Source organism: Lissotriton helveticus, chromosome 7 (assembly GCF_964261635.1).
Source record: "Lissotriton helveticus chromosome 7, aLisHel1.1, whole genome shotgun sequence".
In the NCBI taxonomy this organism is placed as follows: Eukaryota; Metazoa; Chordata; class Amphibia; order Caudata; family Salamandridae; genus Lissotriton; species Lissotriton helveticus.
Genome location: NC_136068.1, coordinates 1,307,276,380 through 1,307,300,932, shown reverse-complemented (window position 1 = coordinate 1,307,300,932; position 24,553 = coordinate 1,307,276,380). Strand labels below are relative to the sequence as shown.

The following is a 24,553-nucleotide window of genomic DNA, read 5'->3' as shown; positions in this document are numbered from 1 at the left end:
TGTTAACATCAAATCTGTCGTAAGGCTTTGTATGGCAAACAACATGTGGTTTGCCGTCTCCAGTGGGGTTAGATGCAACTCTAAGCACTAAGAGTTCCCCTGGAGTCCCAGTGGAACCTTTGATTGCTTTGGTGGGTATTTCTGTAGGTTGTCTTACCTGCCACCAGTGCCCTGGGTATGTGACCTACTTCACTGACAGATTCCAGCCTGGTGAGGCTAATGAAGGCATGGATTTAGCGATACACCCTGTCCTTTCTTCCTCAGGGGGACCGCCCAGTGGTTCGGGGTTAGTGGCGACTGGGAAGGGAAGCGCCAGCAGTGGCAACGAAAGAGCTTGCAGCATTGCAGCCAGAGATATGGGAAACTCAAGACTCAATATCAGCGGGACGTTGAGCTGCCCAGCCAGGATACTCCATCCTTCCAACCAACCGAGTCACCTGCCCCCTGCAAGTTGCCAAAGGTAAGACCGTTATTCATCATTCCAAGCCATCAAAGCGCATGCCACATAGAAGCTTCAGAAGCGACAGTTGCCTAATTATTCTAATTCTCTGTGATCCCTGCACCCTACCTGGTCCCTTTCTAGCCTCTCATTTTTCCAAACCACTGAATGGTCCACAAAGCACACCTGCTACATCATTCCAAATGCCGCCTCTGGAATTTGTATATGAAAAGGCTGTGCTTAATCATTGAAAGATGCAGTGCACACTCTCCTTACATGTATATCAATGTTCTACTTCCCTTAATTGCATAATTAAACTCAACTCTTCAACAGAAACTTTCTTTATTATTCAGAGCCAATCAGTTACCTCCTTTTGTTAATTCTCTTTACCATGCTGCCCATCCAAGCCGCACATCCATCCTCTAGTTTCCAAATGGAAGGCCTCTTTGCATATTCCTAAGCCCCCAGGTCAGATGGTCCTTGGCATTTTTTAAGAAAAGAGCTAACTTTATCATTCTACAGTACCATGTCACCCGCCCTATGTAAGGTAACAAAGGGGACAATCGCACTGTAGCAGATGTTTGTACTGCAGTCAGTTTTTGGCTGCATCAAAGATACTTCCAGGACAGTATCAGCACTGGCATCTAACAACGAAGCCAGAGAAGGGGTGGGGAGGCAGGGGAGGACTACCTCTTCAGCCTCATGCATGCAGGGAGGTGCAGGACCTGGTGAAGGTATGCTTGCGTAGGTGACCCATAACTGACCCTCAAAGCCTTGCAGTGTCCCAAAGAGCAGGATGGGGGCCATGCTACACCCAGCTAAAAAAAAGAGTAGAGAAGCATGAGACAATCCCACAGCATTTTGGAGCTCATTGGTTTTGTGGACCGCTGGGGGGGTTACACCCTCCTAGCATAAATTAAAAACATGTGCCATGCAGGGAATGCTGCACAGGTAGGACAATAACATTTAACTTGATAAACTTCCCACACTTAATTCAGCAAGAGGAGACCTGCCCTCATGATTACAAAGCACCTTGTCTTCCATTCCATGCAGCCATTCATTTCATGATTCAGAAGTACTCCATTACTTTTGTACCTTTACCGATCCATCCGCTATCCAAGAGTCGGTATCAAGAAGCATTGATTAACTTCCAAAGAGGTCATCACTATTGATTGGTCAACTTTCCAACAGTCTTCACTAGTTAAGCATTAGAACCAATTGGCTGCTCGGCAGATCATTAGCCAAGCTATCTCTGGATAACCAGATCCGCGATCTGGCTTTCCTGATCTGTGGTGTTTGTGAGCTCCCTCCATCCACTGGTCCATCCAAAAGACACTTGTTTGGACATCGCCTACGTAGAGGTCCGATACCGGACATTTTAAGAGCCAACTCATCCCTTCCCTTTACTGCACTTCAGTCCTCCCAGAGTCCAAAATCCATTCTGATCGGTAGCGGGTTCCCTGTTGATGACTCTATCACGGTCTTATTCGATTATGAGCTGTTCATATACTCTACTCTTTGCCTACCATGTCCTTGTCAATCTTCCCTCTCTGTGATGAGGATAATAAGCAAGAGATGCCCTCTACTAATGAAAGCAATGACCGTCTCTGGGTACCAGGACACAGCCACACTGTGCAGCTGATGCGTTTGTAATCTATTCCTGGTAACACCTTATGGGAGAGAAGGGGCAGTCGATTACCACTAGGGGTTCACAGTCATTAGCCCCTTGTTCAGACGGATGAGTGATATTCTGTGAAATGCTCACTTTTCTGCCACGGATTCTGCAAGTCCTAGCATCATGTTTCCACTGCCACATGCTAGCATGCCTCTTACTTCTGCTAAGGTCACTTTTCTAGCATTCATATCCTTTTTTGTAATTTACCTGTATTAGATTGTGGATCCCTTGGCCAAAGGTCGTGCTTTTCGGCACCTAGATGAAGTTGACCACCCACGGACACCTCATTCTGTTCTTCCCACGCCACGTTCTGTCCTCCCACCTGTAACACCTGGAGTCATGTCTCTGACGTCTTTCACCAGTGCCCGGTCTGGGTACTCCCGCCTGCCTCGAAGAAAGAGGGAGTCTGTGGCCCACATGAGCTTCCGGGCAGCAGCCGCCATTATTAAGGTGAGTTTCTCCTTCTAAAATGTATGCTACTACATTGGCACTTGCTCTGTTGTCCATTGCACATTTATAAGGCAATATAACTCACTGGAGCCACCAACCACAATGAAAATTGGACCATCGTGATATTGGGTTGTGTTTAGATATTGAGATGGGATTTGTTGGGTGTTTTGAAGGTTTGATATTCATATTGAATTGTTGTTAATCTGGGGCCTGGGTTGAGTTTTGAACTGCTGTGGTAGTTTGTCAATGATGTCTTATTAGTGGCTTTCTGTGTGATGGTGAACAGAGATTAGACAGCTCACCCTAAAACACAGATCCAAGCTAAAAGTCAGATACCATACGACATCTTTGGAATATGTATGCCAGCTAATAGACATTGAAGGGTGCAACCTAGTGTTGGGGCACTGCTTTACTTTCTCAATCTTTACCATTCTTCATAATTTTTTATTTATTGTTGTTTTTTACAGGAATTCAAAGGCAATAGTACTTTTTCTTTGCACCTATAAGAATCATGTTTTGTATTAAAAATAAAAGGGTTTCTATTCCTTTTCTGAACACAGCTCCCTGCTGGGAAGCATCCCTTCTGTGCAATCATAGTTATATGCAGTGGTTAATAAAACAAAACAAATACAGTTGTTATTGCAAGCATATAACTGCCATATTTAGACAGCCACATGATTTATTTTGTTTTTCTTTTAGAGGCATATCCTTGCAGTTTAATTAAAAAAATAACCATTGCACCAGCTTCCAAGGGACACACCTATTCATTTTGCTACTACTTGTTGAACATGTTTATTTTTTTTTATGAAACCTGGATCTAATGTCCAACAAACCGATTGGTCATGCTAATCTGATAGGCCCAAATGCCACTTTGCTACTGTGCCTCGTCTACCCTAGTCATTTCTCTTGAAGAATCAGTGTGTTTTCTGTCATCCCTAACCTTGTCAACTTGCATGATCATGAATAGCTTAGTGTCAGGATGAATCAAGTACTGCACACCCAGTCCCTGGGGCATCCATTGAAAGATGTGTCTCCTCTCTCTGCCCAGTCACAGGCTTCATACATGTTTTGGATCAAATAAATTACTAGGTGAGAGAAGAATTGCGTCTATATGCCCATTCAGTCCTTGACATCTGTCTCCATTGGAATCACGTCTAGAAATGTGGCAAAAGTGCTTCTTCAGGCAATTTTGATTCTTGAGTTCCATTTTGGTAAGTCATTCCTTTAAGAGCAGAGGTGTGAATCTGAGCCAGTGATACTTGAGCCTGACTGTAGGTGTTGAAATTTTGTTGACATCTGACCCTTGAGGCCTGTCTATAAGAGGCTCCACGCGAATGAAGCGTTGCCAGAAACATTGTATCCTCTTGCCACAGTCATTTCCTGAAAGTGTTCGCCAAAGGGGTTCCCTCATCCTTTTCCCTCCCTCCAGCTCTACCGGGACCTCACGAACACCGAGATTTGAAGGTAAGCGGGGAATTCTACACATCGTTGGTTGGGTCTTGATGGTATTGGATGTTTTGCTCCACCAGGGTCGACCGGTGCTGGAGACTCCACACTCCAGGCGCATGACGCAGAAGAGGAGCTTCATTTATCCCAGCTTTATTGACGAGGACACTGTGGATGCCCCTGAGAGCCTGGACTCCTCGTTCTTCAGTAAGGCAAGCATGGTTCCATGGTCACTCTTCGGTGCTTTAAACATTTGCAGCTATGACCCATTACTAGTACTGCACGCTTATGGGTAGTAGACGAGGAAACAGAAGTCCTGCGACTTTTCATTAGTTGTATACGTTACTTGGGGAGTGATTATCATGGGAGAGATTATCGTGTCTGCTCTGGGAGGGGGAATTGAGGAAAAAGAGAGCATTCACCAGTCGGCGTGAATGACTTGGATTATTACTCTCCAGACACGTTTTCCAGCAGAAGACGGAAGTTAAAACTTGTTTTTCTGATGGGTGATGATAAGAGATAGAAGTCTCTGGAGTAGTTATTCTCATTCAGGTTTTGTTTATTTTCTCTGCCCTTTTCTGCAAGAAACCTGATGAAGCTGGAAACTGTCAGTCCTCTTTGTGGAGGAGGAGCTTTAAATGAAAGCAAGGAAAGCGTAGTGCTTGGGTCGCGCGTTTATTGATTGGTGACCTCTGGTACTTCTTTGCATATTTTGTAATTACCTCTGATTGGCTGATGCGAGAGGAATAACTTTTTGGGGCAGATATGGTCACTTTACAGGGGAGGGTGCTACATCCAACATGTACATATTCACTGAAACAGACCCACATGATGAGAAGTACAGATAAGCCTGCAAATGCTAATACGCACTGCCACTCACTGTTGTTTGCTTTCCCTCACACACAATGACATAGACTTCAATTTACTGCTTTTGTATGTGTTGGCTATCATGTCTTTGCACCTTTTCTCAGATCTTCTCCTTGTCACCATTGTGACCCCGTGCTCCTCTTCCATCCTCCCTTCTCCTCTCACTCTCATCACAGGTAGATATGCCAGATGAGATGTTCTCCATGCCTGATGACGTATTTGAGTCTCCGCCCCTTTCTGCTGCCTATTTCCGGACCCACCTCTACCATGTTGATGATGGGCCTCCCAGGGACCCAGTGATAGCCTTCAGGTGAGTGTCGGCTCTTGTGGGGGGGCGAAGCAGGGGATTGAGGCATGATGGATTGCTTGCTCATGAACGTGTAGAACAGCTGCTGCGTTTCCTTCCTCCTTTGCGAAGACTGCTTGCTTGTGTGGCTTAACGACTAATCTTAGCTGAACATTTTGTGATATTGAGCTCAGAAAGACATGCAGCAAATGGTATATGGAATGTTACAGTTTTGCTTTCCATTCTTTCCACCCAGACTATTGATACATTCTTCATTTCCATTTGTGTCTGTTGGTCAAATTGTCAGGTGGTCTGTGTTCCTCGCTGGAGCATCGATGGGCTCACAGTGCCAAAAGTATTGCTTAATGATACATAGGTTATTATAAGATGCCCCATTTCATACCAAAGAACCACTTGCGTCTCTAATGAAATGAGAAACCTAGTATTCAGAGTTAAAGGTCCAGCTCCATCATTTCTAGCCATTTTCCTGCATTACACTTACTCCCACCCTCTCAGACTAGAAAGGCATTTATATGTACTACACCTCAGGAGCATCAAACTCCCAAGAACCAAAGGAGTTGTACTTGCTTTACTCCTATTGTGAAGTTCTAGATGTGAAGAGCATGTTTTCACAGCAGAACTAGGAAAAGGTTGAATTTCGGGGTTAATTGAGGCACCACTCTTCAACATACAGACCAGTGTCCCCAACTCCAGTGCTTTTTCTCTGCTTAAAAAGGCCAGATACAATTTGGTACTGTGCATCTGACAACACTTGCACTTTTTCTACATTTGTTTCTGGCTTCTGTTATTTGATACACAATATCTTTTTTCTGTCTTATAGCAGAATGGATCTTGTGTGTACCATTTCCCTTTGGTGTTATTCTAAGTGCTGGGGGAGTGACTCACCCTTCTGTGCACTTATTTTGTTTAGGTGTTCCTCTTTCAGGTACCACTCAAATCATATAATTTGGTAGAGAGGGTTCCCCAGGCCTCTTAAAATCAAACGTAGATAAAACCTTCTTTTCACACAATCCCCATTTCTTCCGGGAAAGATCCCAGAGAACTGAAAGTGCTTTGAAATTTAAGGATATCTTGCTTTGCAAGTGCCTAACTGGAAACAACACACGATGTGCCTTAACACCAAGCATTATTCAATGGTGGTTTAAAGACTTGAACCCAGGATCATGCCGAAGTGCTCAAACCCCAGGGATGCTGGTGTACCCTAATACTTTATTTTGCCTTAAGCTGCTCAGGAAACCTAAAATTGACCCCAGTGTTGGTGATGCTGCTCAGACACACAGACTTGGATGTGTGTTTGGGTCGCCATCTCATGCTCCTCTGGAATATATGTGTGGATCGACTATGTAGGGCTTCAGCCCCTTTCTATTGACTTTCCCACATGTGATGACTGGACCCAAAGGATTGCGGGATCCACCATTCGGCAACTGGGAGAGTCAGACGGAATTTGACAAAATTTGTGAAAGGAATCTCGATTTAAAGATCACTGCAAGAGTTATCCCACTTTGATATGAGACAACTCGTAAAAGGGTTCTTACTCTGAGGTCTTTTGGGGTCTCCCTCGGCATGATAACTTTGACACTAGACAACAGTCATTATTTTCTCTTTCGGCTTCCATTTGCCCTTCCAAGGCCTATTTCACAGGCTTGCCAAGCTTCCCACTTTTGGATGCCTGCCAGACATCCGCAATCTACTCCTGCCTCAAGGGTTGCACGTGTTGTCTACGATGAACTCCTTCGATTGTCTATGTATTGGAGTGTATCTAAAAAGACTGCCTCCTTCAGCCCAGCCTTAATCTATGCAGCTTCCATCTAAGTATTTAAGAGAGAAACTCTGAGCGAGACAGGCGCAGAGATCGAGACCAGCACACAGAGCAGTCATTGTCAGAAACACTGGAATTATGCGGCAATTGAGGCACAAATTATATTGTGAGTTGAGAAAATTGTGGCAGGAAGTAGAAAATTAGGCAGCGCAATGTGATATAATTGTTTACAGTATCATATTGTTATTTTGGCATTTTAGCTACTATTTATACCATGTGCGAAAGTTTGATCCTTATTACTACCAGTTAAACACCTGAATACAGCAATTGAAAGATGACCGGTTGACCTTGACAGTCGGCCTGCCACAGCAAGGAACTAAGTGCAGCAATGTGTTAAGTAACTTTTGAACTGTTTGAGTTTGAAGAAATATTTTTGGGTAGAATCTGCCAATAATGCAGCTGATGGTAGATTAGGTTTCAAATGATATATTTGCTTATAGTTATGTAGAAAACTCCACCGCCAAAGAATTGCATAATTTGATTTGACCGGGTCATAGCTTGTCACAGAGGTACTTTCACCATTCCAATCCCTATAGAGAAGTGTTACAAATCTAAAGAACAAAAAAACACTGGCGGGAACAATAGCAAACCAGTCTTTCAGACCGAGTTTATGTTTAGGCAGTATCCTCCTTTGCTTTGGCATGAATCCTCTCATTGTTCTGCTGTGGGGGAAAAAAGTACATAAAAAACAAGCATTAGAAATGCAATAGGTCTCGGTTTTTTTTTAGTTAGAGATAATGGCATTGTAAATTCCAATGTATTTTAGCCATGTGTTTTGGAGTGTAAGCATGTGGCGTGTGTTGGAAATATGTGTGTTGGATTGGAATATTAGCAATGGTGGCATGCTGCGCTTTAACGCATTATCTTTAAAAGGTAAAGTGCAGCATAGTGCGATTGCTACAATATTTAATGGTGGATGCGTTAACAATTGATATGTGCATTGATGGGTGGTTGATGTGTGTGCCTGTAGGAATTGTGCAGTGATGGCTTGAGGTGTGTGTGCCTGGTGGTAGCGTGCAGTGGCGGCTGGTAGTGTGTGTGGCTGTCAAGAGTACAGAGATGGATGGTAATGCGTGTGCTTGGTGAAAGGGTGCACTGACAGCTGTTGACGAGTGTGCCTAGTGAAAAAGTGAACTTGGCTGGTGTTGTGTGTGACTGATGAAAGTCTGCACTGACAGCTGTTGATGAGTGTGCCTAGTGAAAGAGTGAACTTGGCTGGTGTTGTGTGTGACTGATGAAAGTCTGCACTGACAGCTGTTGGTGTGTGTGTGTGTGTTTGGTGAAAGCATGCACTGGCGTGTGTTGTGTGCGTGGTGGTTTTGCGGCACTGATGCATGGTCGTGTTTGTGTTTGAAAGCGTACATTGATGGCTGGTGGTGTTTGTGCCTGGTGAAAGCATGCACTGACGGCTGGTCGTGTGTAGTTGTGTGTGTTGTTTTGTGTGTAGTGGTGAGTGTGTGGGGGTGAGTGTGTGGTGGTGAGTGCGCGGTGGTCAGTGTGTGGTGGTGAGTGGTGATGAGTGTGTAATGGTAAGAGGCTGGTGTGTTTGTGGTGTGTGTGAGTGTGGTATAGGTGTGTGGTGCTTGTGTTTGTGTGGTCTGTGGTGGTATGTGGTTTTATGTGTGTGGCACTCACTCTGCACTCACTCTGTATTCTGCACTCATTCTTTTGCACTCACACTCACTCTGCACTCACTGTGAACCTGCACTCACTGCAATAGGTCTAAGATTGTTTTGAGTTAGAGCTAATGGAATTGTAAATGTCAATGTCTTTTAGCCATGTGTTATTGAGTGTATGCATGTGGTGTGTAGTGGAATTATGTGGGTTTGATTGGAATTGTAGCAATAGTGGCATGCTGCGCTTTAGATGAATATGTTTGAAAGTAAAGTGCACAATACTGCAATTGCTACAATAGTTAATTGTGGATGCGTTAACAATTGATGTGTGCACTGATCGCTGGGTGTGTGTGTGCCTGGTGGAAGCGTGCACTGTAGGCTGGAGGTGTGTGGGCCTGGTGGAAGCATGCACTGACGGCTGGTGTTGTGTGTACCTGGTGAAAGTGTGCACTGACGGCTGGTGGTGTGTGTGCCTGGTGAAAGCGTGCACTGACGTCTGGTGATGTGTGCCTGGTGGAAGCCTACACAGACGACTTATGGTGTCTGTGTCTGGTGAAAGTTTGCACACAGTCACTCTGCACTCACTCTGCACTCACAGTCACTCTGCACTCACTCTGCACTCAGTCACTCTGGCACTCACTCTGCACACACTCTGCACTCAGTTACTCTCACACTCACTTTGCACTCACTGTCACTCTGCACTCACTCTGCACTCACTGTCACTCTGCACTCACTCTGCACTCACTGTCACTCTGCACTCACTCTGCACTCACTGTCACTCTGCCCTCACTGTCACTCTGCACTCACTGTCACTCTGCACTCACTGTCACTCTGCCCTCACTGTCACTCTGCCCTCACTGTCACTCTGCCCTCACTGTCACTCTGCCCTCACTGTCACTCTGCCCTCACTGTCACTCTGGCACTCACTGTCACTCTGGCACTCACTGTCACTCTTGCACTCACTCTGCACTCACTGTCACTCTTGCACTCACTCTGCACTCACTGTCACTCTTGCACTCACTCTGCACTCACTGTCACTCTCGCACTCACTGTCACTCTCGCACTCACTCTGCAATCACTGTCCCTCTCACACTCACTCTGCACTCACTGTCCCTCTCACACTCACTCTGCACTCACTGTCCCTCTCACACTCACTCTGCACTCTCACTGTCACTCTCGCACTCACTCTGCACTCACTGTCACTCTTGCACTCACTGTCGCTCCCGCACTCACTCTGCACTCACTGTCACTCTCACACTCACTCTGCCCTCACTGTCACTCTGCCCTCACTGTCACTCTGCCCTCACTGTCACTCTGCCCTCACTGTCACTCTGCCCTCACTGTCACTCTGCCCTCACTGTCACTCTGCCCTCACTGTCACTCTGCCCTCACTGTCACTCTGCCCTCACTGTCACTCTGGCACTCACTGTCACTCTGGCACTCACTGTCACTCTTGCACTCACTCTGCACTCACTGTCACTCTTGCACTCACTCTGCACTCACTGTCACTCTCGCACTCACTGTCACTCTCGCACTCACTCTGCAATCACTGTCCCTCTCACACTCACTCTGCACTCACTGTCCCTCTCACACTCACTCTGCACTCACTGTCCCTCTCACACTCACTCTGCACTCTCACTGTCACTCTCGCACTCACTCTGCACTCACTGTCACTCTTGCACTCACTGTCGCTCCCGCACTCACTCTGCACTCACTGTCACTCTCACACTCACTCTGCACTCACTGTCACTCTTGCACTCACTGTCGCTCTCGCACTCACTCTGCACTCACTGTCACTCTCGCACTCACTCTGCACTCACTGTCACTAGCACTCACTGTCACTCTGCACTCACTGTCACTCTGCACTCACTGTCACTCTGCACTCACTCTGCACTCACTGTCATTCTACACTCACTCTGCACTCACTGTCACTCTGCACTCTCACTGTCACTCTCGCACTCACTCTGCACTCACTGTCACTCTCGCACTCACTCTGGACTCACTGTCACTCTCGCACTCACTCTGCACTCACTGTCACTCTCGCACTCACTCTGTACTCACTGTCGCTCTCACACTCTCACTTTGACACGGTCGACCATGACATCCTGGTCGGCCGTGACAGGGAGGCTGGCATCCGGGGCTCCGCCCTTGACTGGGTTCGCTCCTTTCTGAGCAAACGCCACCAGGCGGTCCGGCTCTCTCAGTTTTCTGCTGACAGGGTCGGGCTGACTTGTGGAGTCCCGCAGGGCTCCTCCTTATCCCCTCTCCTTTTTAATTTATACATGACCCCCCTTATTCGATCCTTACGAGGTAGTAATGTTACCGCGTTCAATTACGCGGATGATATCCAGCTGGTCTTCGATATTAACTCCTCGGACCAGTCCATCGACAATTTTCAGTCCACCCTTTGTCGCATTAGTGACTGGATGGGGGTGAACCACCTGAAACTCAACCCCGACAAGACAGAGTTGATGCTTGTCGGGGGGGCTGCCAACCCATGGAAATCCATCTTTTGGCCCGCGAGGTTGGGTCCCCCCCCCAGCCCAGTCAACTCAGCAAAAAGTCTGGGGGTCATCATCAGTAATGACCTTACGATGAAGCCCCAGATCAATGCGGTAGTCTCCTCCAGTTTTTTTCAGTGAAGGAAAATTCGAAAGATTGCTCGCTTCCTGACCACTGAGGCCCTCACCTTGGTCTTGTTGGCTTTAGTCATCTCTAGGATAGACTACGCCAACTCCCTCTATGTTGGTATACCGGCCTACCAACTGAAGAGGATGCAACTTGTCCAGAGCCAGGCCGCACGTCTTATTTACCATCAGCCTAAGCACCAACACATCCATCCTTTGTTAAAATCCCTCCACTAGCTCCCTGTCTCTGAGCGCTGCAAATTCAAACTAGGTTGTATTCTTTTTAAGTCCCTGGCCGGTATGGGCCCGTTTTTTATTTCCTCACTATTGCACCCATACGTCCCCTCCCGCAATCTCCGCTCCTCCCATTTGGCCTTACTTAAGGTCCCGGTTTTAAACGCAAGAAACAGGGAGGACTGAGGTTCTCATTCCTTGCCCCTTTTCTCTGGAATACACTCCCTTTGGGCATAAGACTTGCCTCCCCCTATACCCGTTTTAGGTCCCTTCTTAAAACCCATTTGTTTTGTAATGCTTACAATTAACGCTCTTCGCCCTGCGGAATGTCTGTCTCCCCATGCTTGAGCGCCAAGAAACCGTTAGGTGTTAATTGCGCTTTATAAATATTTTTTACATTACTTTACATTACATTACACTCGTCTCCTAGCTGTGTTAGTACACATGGTTTGTTTAACGAGCTTGTTTGACTGACAGATGAATACTGCATTAGAGGTATCAATGGTTCTTAATTAGAAGGAAAAAAAAAACACAGCAGCCACGTGAAAGTCATTCGTGATGGAAAACAGACCAGTGGCCTCAGGGTGGGCGGCCCGTGAGATGTCGAAACCACCAATGTATTTCGCTAAGAGAGAAACGTTGACTATCTATTCTATGCTGACAGATCAGGAGGATACACACAACTCTTTTAGCTTGCCGGCTGGCATTCCACCATGTATTTGCCCTCCGATGCCATTACTGTTGAGGGGGATGACAACTACACAAGCTGGTAAAGCTATTAGTATTCCTCTCGCTAAACCAGGGGTCTGCTTGCCAATACCTAATTTTACAGGGACCAGTTCCATAAACTCACCTGCACTTTATTCTTCAGTCCATCTACAAGAATGTGGTTTTAAATAGATCTACCTTTACTTTTAATCAGATTTTGTCAACTCAGTTGTTGAAGCAGAGACGGTCCTAAGCAGTTTTAACTGAAGTTGTCGACACGTCCCGTGGCACTCCACTTCATCAAGATAAGCAGCTTCTAAATTGTGTTTAGTATTGTTATTTTTATTTTTGCACTTTTATATAACACGAGTTCTGCCTAAGATCGTTGGATCGCATTACTTGATCGGCAGTTACATTACACAAGGTCAGATTCATTTCTATGTGTGTTTTAGATTACAGGGAGATTAAGTAATTTGCACAGAATCACGTGGTGTTCAGCCAACGCTGGGATTCGAACCTGTTCCCCAAGTGGCCAGCTCTGACTTTACAAGCATCAGGTGCGTGCAGGTGGTCAGAGTCCAGCTGCGGCTTGTGGTTTCTGTGCGGGCGCGGGGGGACGCGCGCTGGTCTTGATGCACTCTATTTTCTGATGGGTTCACCTTTGTAGCACCTGGACTCGGCTCAGGTATGTTTGTAACCATTCACTAGTGCGCGTGCAGCAAGTTGTTGACAATTCCGCTGAACACACTGGAAACGTGCCAGGCGACAGTTAATGTAGGCCATTTTAAGTATTCAGCATCTGAAAAAAATAGTAAATGGAGAGTGGTGAATGCGCGCACAGCGCGCCCACCATCTGCCTTCAATTACCACGGCACCTGACAGCTGGTAATTGAAGATTAATGGCATTCTCCTGCGCGTCTCCGCACGGAATATGCAGGAAGTCGAGAAACTGAAATGCCTATGTCCTATTGCGTGCTGTCTTATAAAAACACAGCAGTGCGAGGACCAATTATCATGCAGATGGGAAAAAAAGACGACGAAAAATCTCGCGCACAAAGGAATTTTTAGGTTGCTTTGCAGACACGCTAACTACAGGACTCTTAGGCTCCGCCTACACTGCTACGCAGTGTGACGTAGGCCCGAGCCCTAAAAACAGGGGCCAGCATGTATATAGGTTTATTGGAGGCTGGGTTTGCCCATTCGGTTGCCAGACGCTGAATATATTTTGCTCCGACAGCTGTTGCGACATCTGCAAATCAGAGCCAAGGTTCATGGACCCTGCTAAAAATGTGAGGCTTTTTGAGAGCACATTAAACTCGGGCTACAACCCTAAAGTTAGAAAAAACACATATTGTAAAAATAAACGACTGGGGTTTCTGGGCATGGTCGCAGGCTTTGCCCAGCTGAGTCTGCAGCAATGGCTGAAGGTTTCATAGCCAGTTATTTCAGTCTTTTTTTAGGCTTTGAACTTTCAAATTGTGTAGGGACTGTCACAAATGGATATCTGCGATGGACCCTGAGGTAGTGTGTCTTTGGTGCCTGGGGTCAGAGCATGACTCAAGGACCTGTGACGACTTTGTCCAGATGAAGCCAAAGGCCATATAAGACCTCCAGGCCAAAATTTGCATTGCCACACATAAGAAGACTCCATGCTGCGAGTGATCAAAGTCGAGAGGAATGTCCCATTCCTGCTCCTAAAGTCATTCTGGTGGCAGATCATTGTCGCAGTAGAAGTCTTTGTGTAAATCCAAGAAAAAGCATAAGAAGTTGAAGCGGGAATCAGCTTTTTCCTCCACTCTAGCTCCAGAGAGGACATCACCATGACTCCCAGTTTCGCTCCCAATCTCAGTCGAAGCCAGTTACAATTCAACTCCCAGTGCAACCCGAGTTCAGGGTTCCGACTACGACATTGCAGCAAGAAGAAGCCTTCACAAAGGCCATGCTGTATATTTTTGGCACTTACGACGTTCCCTAGAATCACCTTTGGGCCCCAAGGATACGCAGGGGCTTCCAGTTCAACGTCTGCTGGTGGGTCCACCCTCAGCACCGTCTGTGCCCCTTGAACCTGCATTAGGTTCAGCACAGTTCCAATGCCAGCTTTGGTTCTGGGGCCACCCAGTGAACTGGTGTCCTGTGCATCAATACCAGAGGAGGATTTTCAGCCATTTTTGCTGTCCAACTCTGAGCAGAATCAACCAAGACAGCTAAGAGGTAACACTTCCTATTATGACACTTTGCACAATCTTTTCAGCATTGACTCAGACAATTATGAAAATCATGATAAAGGGGAGGATAATATCCCACAATATGATGAGGAAAATTGGTACGAAAAACTCCAAGATGCTAGTGTTCTGGATACTTCTCCACAGATGAGCCTTGCCTCTCCTCCAAGTTCTGATATGGAGGAAAGTGCCTCCTTTGCAATCAGAATGCTAATGGTGGCCCAATACTTACACCTACATCTCCTCCCTGTGGAGGTAAAAGCTGATATTTTCTGTCTGGCCCCTAAAGAGCATCTATTGCCATTTAATTTAGGCTTTGGACAAAACCATGTTCGGGGCCACCTGTAACTAGGCCGGTTGCTGGTCACCATCATCCTGCACTGGAGGCACACAACATCCAATGCCAGAGTTCGGTGTTACTGGTGTCCACCAGTATAGCCAATCCCATTGCCTTTGCCAGCACTCCACCCGATTGCAAATCAAAACCTAGAGAGACATTTGACAAGCACATTTTCTCCTCTACAAGACTTGCTCTGAGGTCAATGAATGCCAGCTGTCCTCTAGGCTGCTACTACAATGCCTTTTGTGGCACCGTGGCACAAGTTTTACTGACTGTCCCAGGTAACCTTTCGATGTCACTTACTCAAGCTATCAGGATGGTTGTGATGCAACAGAGGTTAGGGTGCCAGGGTTCCTCTGCCTCAACGACTGGCTAGTGAAGGCAGGCTCGTCCAAGGCAGTCTATGTGCCAAAGTCACACTGACTCCTTCTTAGATGCTCCTGTTTATCAGAGCTATAATGGATATGGTACAGTTTTATGCCAGTCCTGCGCAGTGGAGAGTCTAGGACATCCAGGCTACGATCCCGATGTTTCAGTTTTGGTCCTAGATCTCAGTGCCAATGACTTCGAAGCTCCTGGGATGGTGAGGCTCCTGCATCCTGATGACCAAACATGCCAGGTGGCACATGCAGGCTCAGCAGTGAAACCTCAAATCCGAGAAGGGATAGCATATGGGGAATCTGTCAGATTGTATCCAGATTTTGGAGGAGACTGCAAAACCTCTGGTGTGGTGTCTACTGGACTGTGACTGGGTCAGTGGCAGACCCTCTTTACCCTATCCAAAGATGACAAGGGACACAGATACATCACTAGTGGATTGCGGAGGCTATCTGGAAGAGTTGTAGACAGAGACCTCTGGTCTCCAGAGGAGACTGGACTCTACATCAATTTGTTTGAGTTGAGGGTGATTCCCTTGGCATTGAAAGCCTTCCTGACCACCATTAGAGGAATGCTGTCTGCACAATGTACTTGTAGAGGCTTGGAGATTGAGCAGCAGCAGTTGACCTCCTTCAACCTCCCTCCTGAGGACATTGATGTCACCTTGGTGGAAAGAAGGGCAAGGCAATGCAAAAATAGGCCATACCCCAATGGATTGTTCTCTGCATCAAAATCTGCTATGCACTGATGTAACCTTGGAACAATATGCAACTCATGTAAAGCGCTCTGATACCTCCGGGTCTAGCCAGCGCTATATAAAACTCACCAAATAAATCAATAAAATTAATAAGGAGGCAGCCTCCCGAGCTAAGGCTGCAGTGCTGCGTTAGTCCATGTATAACCGTGCTGGACATCTGTCAGGTGTCTATGTGGGGGTTGGTTCATAAGTTTCCAAAGCACTACTGCCTCAACAGTCAATTCCGTCAAGAAGGGTATTTTGCCCACTCTGCCCTACATTACTTTTTTGTCTGAGCTGGTTTACAGACCCACCACTTGGTGTTTACTGCCATGGTATCTATTCACAATGTGAGGAATTTCCTTTTAGAAGTATCCATCAGAAGAACACGCTATTTATTTTTGGTAACTTTCTTTCAAGTGGATACTACATCTAACTGCAGATTATTCACCAACCTTACCGCCTCACCGTTCTATAAACTAGACACCTTTTCCATCTAAGAAGTTCCCAATTTAATGATTTGCAGACTGGTTTTGCTTCTCTTCTGATTAGCTCTATATCTGCGAGCACAGAAAGCCTAACAATGCATCTAATGTTGGCACTCATGGGTGGCGCTTAGATGTGGGTACACACATCACTTCCAGGGCAGAACGATGTTGGCATGGAGCAGCACAACGCCACCTACTGGTGCACAGGAGTAATGCTTTAAAGTTCCGGATCAAGTCTGATGCATGGGGAATATCCACAAGGTGACAGATCTGTGGCCAGATAGAGTATCCCAAAAAACAAGAAGTGGGAGATGGAAGCATAGGGAGAGATCACTCAGCTTCCATACTGGTATCAATATCAATCAAAGTAGAGTGAAGTGCACTAGTGTCTGGAGCCCGGGTCCTTTGAGTATTGGCCTGAAACCCTCAAACTGGTAATTGCCACTGGTGGTGTAAGTGATCACCACTATAGTATTTTATTGGGTGGCATCATTGGGTTTTGCATCTGGGTACTCTCTTCCCCAGGTGGGGGCCACCTCCGTCTGTAGGAGGAAGCTGGTGGAATCTTTGCAGTGAAATATAAAACTACCTCCTATACCTTAAATATGAAGTTTAATATGGGTGAAGGGTATGGGGTAAGATTAAAAAGTGAAGTGGTGATGTTGTTCGGACTTGCTAACTGTCCTTGGCATCACACATGAGTGGTCAACATGTTTCGGTCTTCGTTGCCCTAATGAATCCAGGCCTTCATCAGAACCTTAGTAATGGAAATCGGATCCCTTCTTCTGTTGTGCGCTATACGGTCCCGTAAGTCTAATTTACTTGCATGTCTTTGAAATTGTTGTTATGCAGGCTTGCATTGAGTCTGTAACTGTTAGTGTGGTTTTGCCTCATAGGCACCAGGTGAGGCGAGGGTCCTTTACCGATTTGGTTGAATGTAGGCCCTCCGCATCTAAACCTAGATAGTCCTCATCAACCTTTGATTGATAATAATAGAGAGAGTATCCACCAGAAAGATACTTACAAAAGGTAAGTAACTTGTTCTTTTCAGACTGGGATAGGGCATAGCTAAAGGCCAGTGACAGTGGGACACATAGGATGTCACCGAAGCCTATGTCTTTTGAGTGCTGAGCTCAGGCCATGACCTCCATGCAGCTACAAGGGTAGAGGAGGCCTTGAGGAATGCACTGCACTTTGTACTCTTGCCTACAGTGCCTGAAGGTAATACATTTCTGCCACGCCCTGCGAGTATCACAAGCACCTGTGCCCACTGCCTTTGTTTGCAGTGATAGCAGGTCATTTCTTGTGGGCATGCACTACAGGTGCTGGACACATGACATTCCTTGACTCCTGTAACATTTAGTTATTATGTTTTATTTTTATGGTTAGTGCCTCCTGTTTCTCGTTCATCTTGGTCAAAAACTACACCTTTTAATTGGCTTAATTCCACCCTCTTTGGTTTTGTCTTCTGGACCCTTGGAGGGTGAGTTTTGCTACCTTGCTACCTTGCCCCTATTTTATGAAGTGCGATTCACAGACCTAAAAGTGCTAGTGAAGCAAAGGCATTGCGCTCATGTCAGATGACTTGCACTGAAACAAATTTGAATTGCACTACCATTTATCCATAGATTGTCTGTTAGATTGTTTTGTATTTTTTCCATTTAACACTGGATGGATTTTCACCAATGCACAAAAGATTGTAAGTTAAATCAAGTGTGATCTTCTGGTCAAAGTGTGGAATTGATACTTTGCAAAGAGATCTACTTGTAAGATCCTGTTATATGACTCCCTTCCTCTCCCCCCAATCCAGACATATTTGTCCCAAGATGAACCTTCATTGAGGAAATACCTTTGAAACCTTTTTTGTTGATTCATTATATGTACTAAAATTATTAGTGATATTCATTTGGAGTAATGGATTTACTGCCCAGAACTTTGCAGTTGCAATTGGAGATTTTGCAAAATGTATATGTGTGGACAAACGTATGTACACATTTTAGTAAAACCTATGTCTGCATGTATGTGTCGTTTGTATAGTTAAGGTTGTGTTCCACTTTCCATGGGGACTTAAGATATCATATATTTCCTATCATTTGCGAAATCTATTAACTATATTTCAACTAAATTCAGAAAAGCCTCCTCAAAATCCCATTTGAAGTTTGGCAAGCGTTGGTTGTGCTTATAAAATTGTGGGCTGAGCCTTTCTTTTACCACAAGTCCCCCTCATCACACATAGGTGGGTTGAGGTGGGATGGTATTTGATGTCTGTCTCTCACAATCTCGCTCTCTCTCGTGTTTCCCCTGACCACTTCCTTGCTCCGTTGCTGTCCCTACTATGGAATGTCTGCACCCCAGTCTCCTCCACACCCTTACTCTTGCTCCCTATTGTCTTTCTTACTCTTCTTGTCTCTTTTCCGTCCCATCTCTTGCTTCTTCGTCCACTTCCCCTTTTATGTCATTGCACCACTCGTGTGACCTTACCTATGCAGCCTCTGTTTATTATCCAGCCATCCTTTGCCCCTACCTGCAACTCCTGTGCTCCTGCACCTCAGCTTATTTTCCTATTTTTGTATCACTCTCCCCTGCCCTGCTCCAAAGAGAAGTGTATGCAGCTCAAATAAATGGTGCTTATTCTTTTCCATAGGAAGGAGTCTGCAAAGAGCCCGCTGTCCGCAGCACCCTCAGTGGGTCCCAGGAGAGGGAAGCGCATTGCATCTCAGGTGAAGCACTTCGCCTTCGACCGCAAGAAGCGTTACTACGGGCTGGGTATGGTGGGAAACTGGCTGAATCGCACGTACCGGCGCAGCATCAGCAGTGTAGTTCAAAGTAAATTGGAGCACTTTGACAGTCACAGGTGAGAACAAAGTGGATACCATTAAAACTGCTGGCAGGGATGCAAGAGAGAACACAAAGTTGTTGTGAAGTCTTGGTTGGCACAGCAGAATGAGGCATGGAGTTGGACAGGAAGTAAAAGTTCGAGAGAGGCCACAGATCCAACAGCACGTGACCCGAAGTTCAAGGTGTGCACAAGATGGGATTGGTGTCACTACAACGCATGCTTTTACCACGCATGCCTTTACAACGCGGTTTTTACCACGCAGTCCATTACAACGCATAATGCTTTTAGGCGCTGGATAGTGAATTATTTAATTTACTATTCCAACTCCAGTCCCCGTGGATAGCAGGGAAGGTGTTGGATAGTATATTAAATACATTCCCTATCCTAGAGCGCCCCCCAGCGCATTGCGTTGTAATGGTTTGCGTGGTAAAAGTTGCGATGTAATGGTAGTGCGTTGTAAAAAATTCGTTGTAACCGTGCTACACCACAAGATGAACTGGGCATTTCTCCAGATGGCCGGCGTTCCTTTTTGAAGTCAGACTGCTGTTGGCACCTATGCCACTTTATCAATCAATCAGTCAATCAGGATTTATAGAGCACCCGATAGGGTATCCAGGCGCTTGCAGGTCCTGGAGTCTAATTCAATCATCCAGGTCTTGAGGGCTCTTTGGAATTCTGGAAGTGAGGTGATGATCTGTATTTGCATTGAGATGCTGTTCCAGGTCTGTGCTGCGATGTGGGAGAAGGAGCATCCTCCCCTTCTGCTTTAGTAAAGGCAGGGAGTATTTGCCAGAGATGGATAGGCACAGTGTAGTCTTCTTAACGGTTGGTGGAAGTTCATGTGGTGGTTAATGTATGCTGGTCCTTGCTTGTGTAGAGCCTTGTATGCATTGGTTAGTTGCTTGAATTGGCATCTCTTCTGTACGGGGAGCCAGTGGAGTTGCCTGAGGTGGGGTGAGAAATGAGTTCATCGGGAGAGGTCAAGGATGAGTCTGGCTGCGGCGTTCTGTATGTCCTGCAGTCTCTGCAGGAGGTGTGTGGCAATTCCTATGTAGAGATTGTTGCCGTAGTCCAGTCGGCTGTTGATGAGGGCCTGTGTCATGATGCGTCTCATGTGCAGGGGTATCCACTTGAAGATCTTATGTAATGTGATTTCATGGTGAGCTTGTGTCAAAGATGATTCTGAGGTTTCTGTTTTGGTCGGAGGGAGTGGGTGCTGGTCCTAGGTGTGATGGCCACCAGGAGTCGTTCCATGTGTTGCTACCATTTCCCAAGATCAGTTCTTTACTTTTATCTATGTTCATTGCAGGCAGTTATTCTTCATGCATTTGGCAACGTTTACTGTCCGTCTGTAAAAGTTGGTTCTGGTGGTGGTGAGATCATTGGCGAGTGAGAGGATGAGTTGGGTGTTGTCTGCGTAGAAAATAATGCTGAGACAGTGGGATCTCACAATGCTGGCCAGTGGGGTCATACATGCATTGAAGAGAATGGGGCTGAAGGAATGAGCCCTGGGGAACCCCGCAGGTGATATCCTTGGGTTCGGAAGTGAAAGGTGGGAGGTGGATCCTTAGGTTCTTCCCGTGAGTAAGGAGGTGATCCATATAAGCATGTCCCCTTGTATGTAGTGGAGCCTTTCGATCAGCGTGTGGTGAGATGTGGTGTCCAGGGCTGCTGAGAGGTCAAGGAGGATCAGAGCTGCTGATTTTCCTCAGTCAAGGAGGTTTGGATGTATTTGGTGGCTGCTATTAGGGCAGTCTTGGCGCTGTGATTGCTGCGGAAACCAGATTGCAAGGCGTTGAGTAGCTGGTTCTGTTCTAGGTGTGTGGTGAGTTGCTTGTTGGTGATCTTTTCCAGTACTTTTGCTGGGAATGGGAGCAGTGTGATTGGCCGGCAGTTTTTGAGTTCACTGGGGTTGGCGGAGGGTTTCTTGAATAGTGGTCTGACTTCAGCATGTTTCCAGGCCTCTGGAAATGATGCGGTGGTGATTGAGGCCTTGAGCAAGGTGGTGAGTTCCTGGCTGATCCTTTGGTTTCTGAAAGTGAAGATGTGGTGTGGGCATAGGTCTGTGGTAGTTCACTAATGGATGGATTTCATGGTGGAGGTGGCGTCCTGGGTGGAGAGGAGATTCCAGCTGGTCAGTCTGTGGTTCATGTTGGCTGCAGTAGTGGTGCGTCTGTCGAGGAGGTTTGTAGGTGTGAGTTGGGGGTTTGAAGTTTCTGTATATGTATGTGAATTTGTCTTGGAAGAAGTCAGCGAGGTTGTCGCACATGTCCTGTGAGGGTGTGATGTTGTTTTTGCTGTCAGTCGGGATGGAGAATTCCTTAATGATGTTGAAAAGTTCCTTTGTGTTGTTGGTGCTGGCTTTGATGTGTGTGGCTAGGACTCTCTTCTTTGTTGTTCTCAGCAGGCGGTGGCAGAGTTTAAGGGAGGTCTCGAAGGCTGCCCTCTCTGAGGTGACCCTGCTGACATGCCATCTTCCCTCCAGTTGTTTGCCGTCTCATTTTGCTGTTCTGAGTTCTTGGGTGTACCAGCTGGCCTTTTTGGGTGTTGCTCTTGATTGGGGTGATGCTGTTGCCCCAGTTGGTGATCCAGGCATTTAGTTTTTAACTCCCTGTTCAAGGTTGTTGGCGGAAGCGGGCTTGGAGATGTTGAGGGCATCTGTACAGCTGGTCTCTAAGATTTTGTTCCACCTCCAGTTGGGGGAGCTGGTCGTCTTGGTGGGTGGTGATGCAGGGGCTGGAGATGCTCGAATGGACGATGGATTGATCGGTCCATGTAAGCTCTGTGATGTGGCTGTTTTTGACACATTTGCTGGAGGTGAAAATTGAGTCCATCATGTGTCCTGCAGTGTGAGAGGGGTGGTGGATGATCTCGGTCACTCCAAGGCTGCTCATACTCTCGAGGAGGTATGCAGTGTTTTTGTCATTGTGGTCGTTGATGTGGACATTAAGGTCACTGAGGAAGATGTAGTCCTTGGAGTCTAAGGCTAGGGGCGCAATGAAGTCTGCTGTGGTGTTCTAAAAGCTAGAGCGAGGACCTGGGGATCGGTATGCAAGGGTGTCTCTAATGATTGTCTTGTCATCCGTGTGGAGTTTGAAGTTGATATGTTCCATGAGGGTGTTGGTGTTATCAGTGGTGGTGGAGCACCAAGTGGTCTCTTTGTAGATGATGGATGTTCCTCCTCCCGGCTTGTTGGTGAGTTATTTTGTATCCGTTCTGGATTGCTGTAGCAATTTCTGGGTGGATATGGTGTTGAGCCAGGTCTCTGTAAGGAAGACTGTCTGGTCTCAGGGTGGCGATGAGGTCCCATACTGTCATGAAATGCTTGCTGGTCCTTGTGCTAGGCACGGTCCAGGTATGGATGGGGGCAGACGGGCTTGGCTTTGGCATGCCTGTGGCGTGGTTGCACAGCGGCCTCCATTGCTAGATCCTGGGGGAAGGGAGAGGTGATGGGAGGCGGTGGGCAGGCCAGGCGAGAAGGAGCAGTGAACAACAGAGCAGATGGGAATCAAGAGAAGTGGAGAGATAACAAAAAGGCAAAGACAAAGAAAAGAGGGGAATCTGAGAAGTGGCAAGATAGCAAAAACAACGAATAAAAGAGGAGAATCAGAGAGGGCAAGGAGGGCAAGAAGAGATGGCAAATGGCGAGCGCACGGGAGGAGGCTGGCACAAGGGAGAACTTGTCTGGGACTATCCAGCTCCCCAGTGAATTACAGCAGGTACAGTGGGTGCTTTAAACAAGAGAGACGAAAAAGAGAGTGGAGAGATCAAAGGAAAGTGCAAAATGAGAGTGAAGAAAGGGAGCAAGTCTGAGTTGAATATTTTTGCCAGGGCTGCTGTTGGTTCCGAGTCCGGCACTATTCCTGAGCATGTAATGTGAGGATCAAGCTGATCAAGCGTCTAAGGGGGAAGAGAGCAAAGGAATAGGGAGTGAGCACGTAGCACATGGTTTTGATGTTGTTCTAAACACTTGGATTCAGCTGCCTTCATTATTCAGACTGTTAAAACTGAACTTGTTTTGCACAAGTTGGCGACCTATGGGTATAGAGTAATGAAAGGATTAATGAGTAATTATAAGAGTATGGCTGAAACAAGACCACTGGGAAAAACAACAACGTTGAATGCATTAATTAATTAATTAATTTCAGGCACTGATAATTACTTTAGGCCACATTCCAATCCCGCTAAAGATGGAAAGCAACCACATGCAAACTTGCGTGTAGCTTAGTAAGATTCAGGGGGTGTGAATCTCTAATTTCCCAACTATTAATAAGCAGTGGTTGCAGGGTAAATGGGTGAGATGACCAAGGTTTGGATGGACTGTTCCCATGAGGAGCAGGGTCAATACTGCTTGGCATTAGGGGGGCCTGATTATGAGTTTGGAGGACAGGTACTCCAGTGCATCCCGCCTAGTTTTGAGTCAGACAGATTGTAGTTTTTATACCGCGAGAGTAGAATTTACTCCATCAGTGTAAAACGACAGCACTACCGAGTAGGTGCCACAGGAGGTAAGCCATCTGAACACCTGCCCTATTTAGAGTGAACAGTTGGCTGGTTTTTTTTTTATTTGTGGTTTTTTTATACTGGCCATCACTACCAGGTTATCCTGTTGGAGAGTGACAGTAAAAAAAAAAAAGGAAAATGACCACACCATGGAAGAAGGCACCCATGGTATGGAGGGTCGTGTTATTATTTTATTTTTTATTTTCCAGAAATAAATTCCCACTTTCGAAGTTTGTTTTTGAAAAATAAAAAATGTTGCCGGACAGCATCATGACGGAGTCATCCATCAAACTTTTCAAACATTGACAGGACCTACAATGACAGAAGTTCCTGCCAATGTATAGAGATGTCCGGGCGCTGCGGACCTCTCTAAATTTGGCGGGTGGAGTAAATGCAGGTTGGCAGACGTAATGTCCTCTGCCACCCAGTCTTTAATCTGATTGTCAAACCCTAAATAAGGTCCTCTGTCTAGACTGCCACAGTGGGTGAAAAACAATGCTACTCCAAGGAATTGGCACTGGTTAGACCATGTAAAGCATTCCCCCATCACCTTTTGGATGTTTGATTGCCAGCAGTGTGCTTGGAAACCTGAGAATGGCACCGCTTTCCAAGCCTACTACTGCCAATGTTTGTGAATTCAAAAAAGTAATACATTTGCATCCATACAAGGAGTACTTCATGGGTGCAGATTTGCTACTTTTTTTTGGTTAACTGGTTACTATATATTTAAGCTCCTGATCCAAAAAAATAGCATGTTTAAACGCCCAAATGAAATCAGGATGAGAAAAAATGACACAGACTTAGCAGACCCGACTCAGGGCCCCTAAACCCAACTACCAAGTCAAGAAATCATTTATTT

General features: G+C 46.3%; 1 protein-coding gene across 4 annotated transcripts in view; it reads left to right on the top strand.

The window, feature by feature from the left end:
• RHBDF2 (rhomboid 5 homolog 2) overlaps nucleotides 1-24,553 on the top strand; it is a 443,538-nt gene that overhangs the window by 374,483 nt on the left and 44,502 nt on the right. For all 4 annotated transcript variants that reach the window (XM_078654596.1, XM_078654599.1, XM_078654598.1 and 1 more), the window contains exons 5-9: nucleotides 265-460; nucleotides 2,331-2,564; nucleotides 4,094-4,222; nucleotides 5,054-5,187; nucleotides 18,997-19,206. In XM_078654596.1, coding sequence (XP_078510722.1) covers nucleotides 265-460; nucleotides 2,331-2,564; nucleotides 4,094-4,222; nucleotides 5,054-5,187; nucleotides 18,997-19,206 — 903 coding nt within the window. The remainder of the gene's footprint in view (nucleotides 1-264; nucleotides 461-2,330; nucleotides 2,565-4,093; nucleotides 4,223-5,053; nucleotides 5,188-18,996; nucleotides 19,207-24,553) is intronic.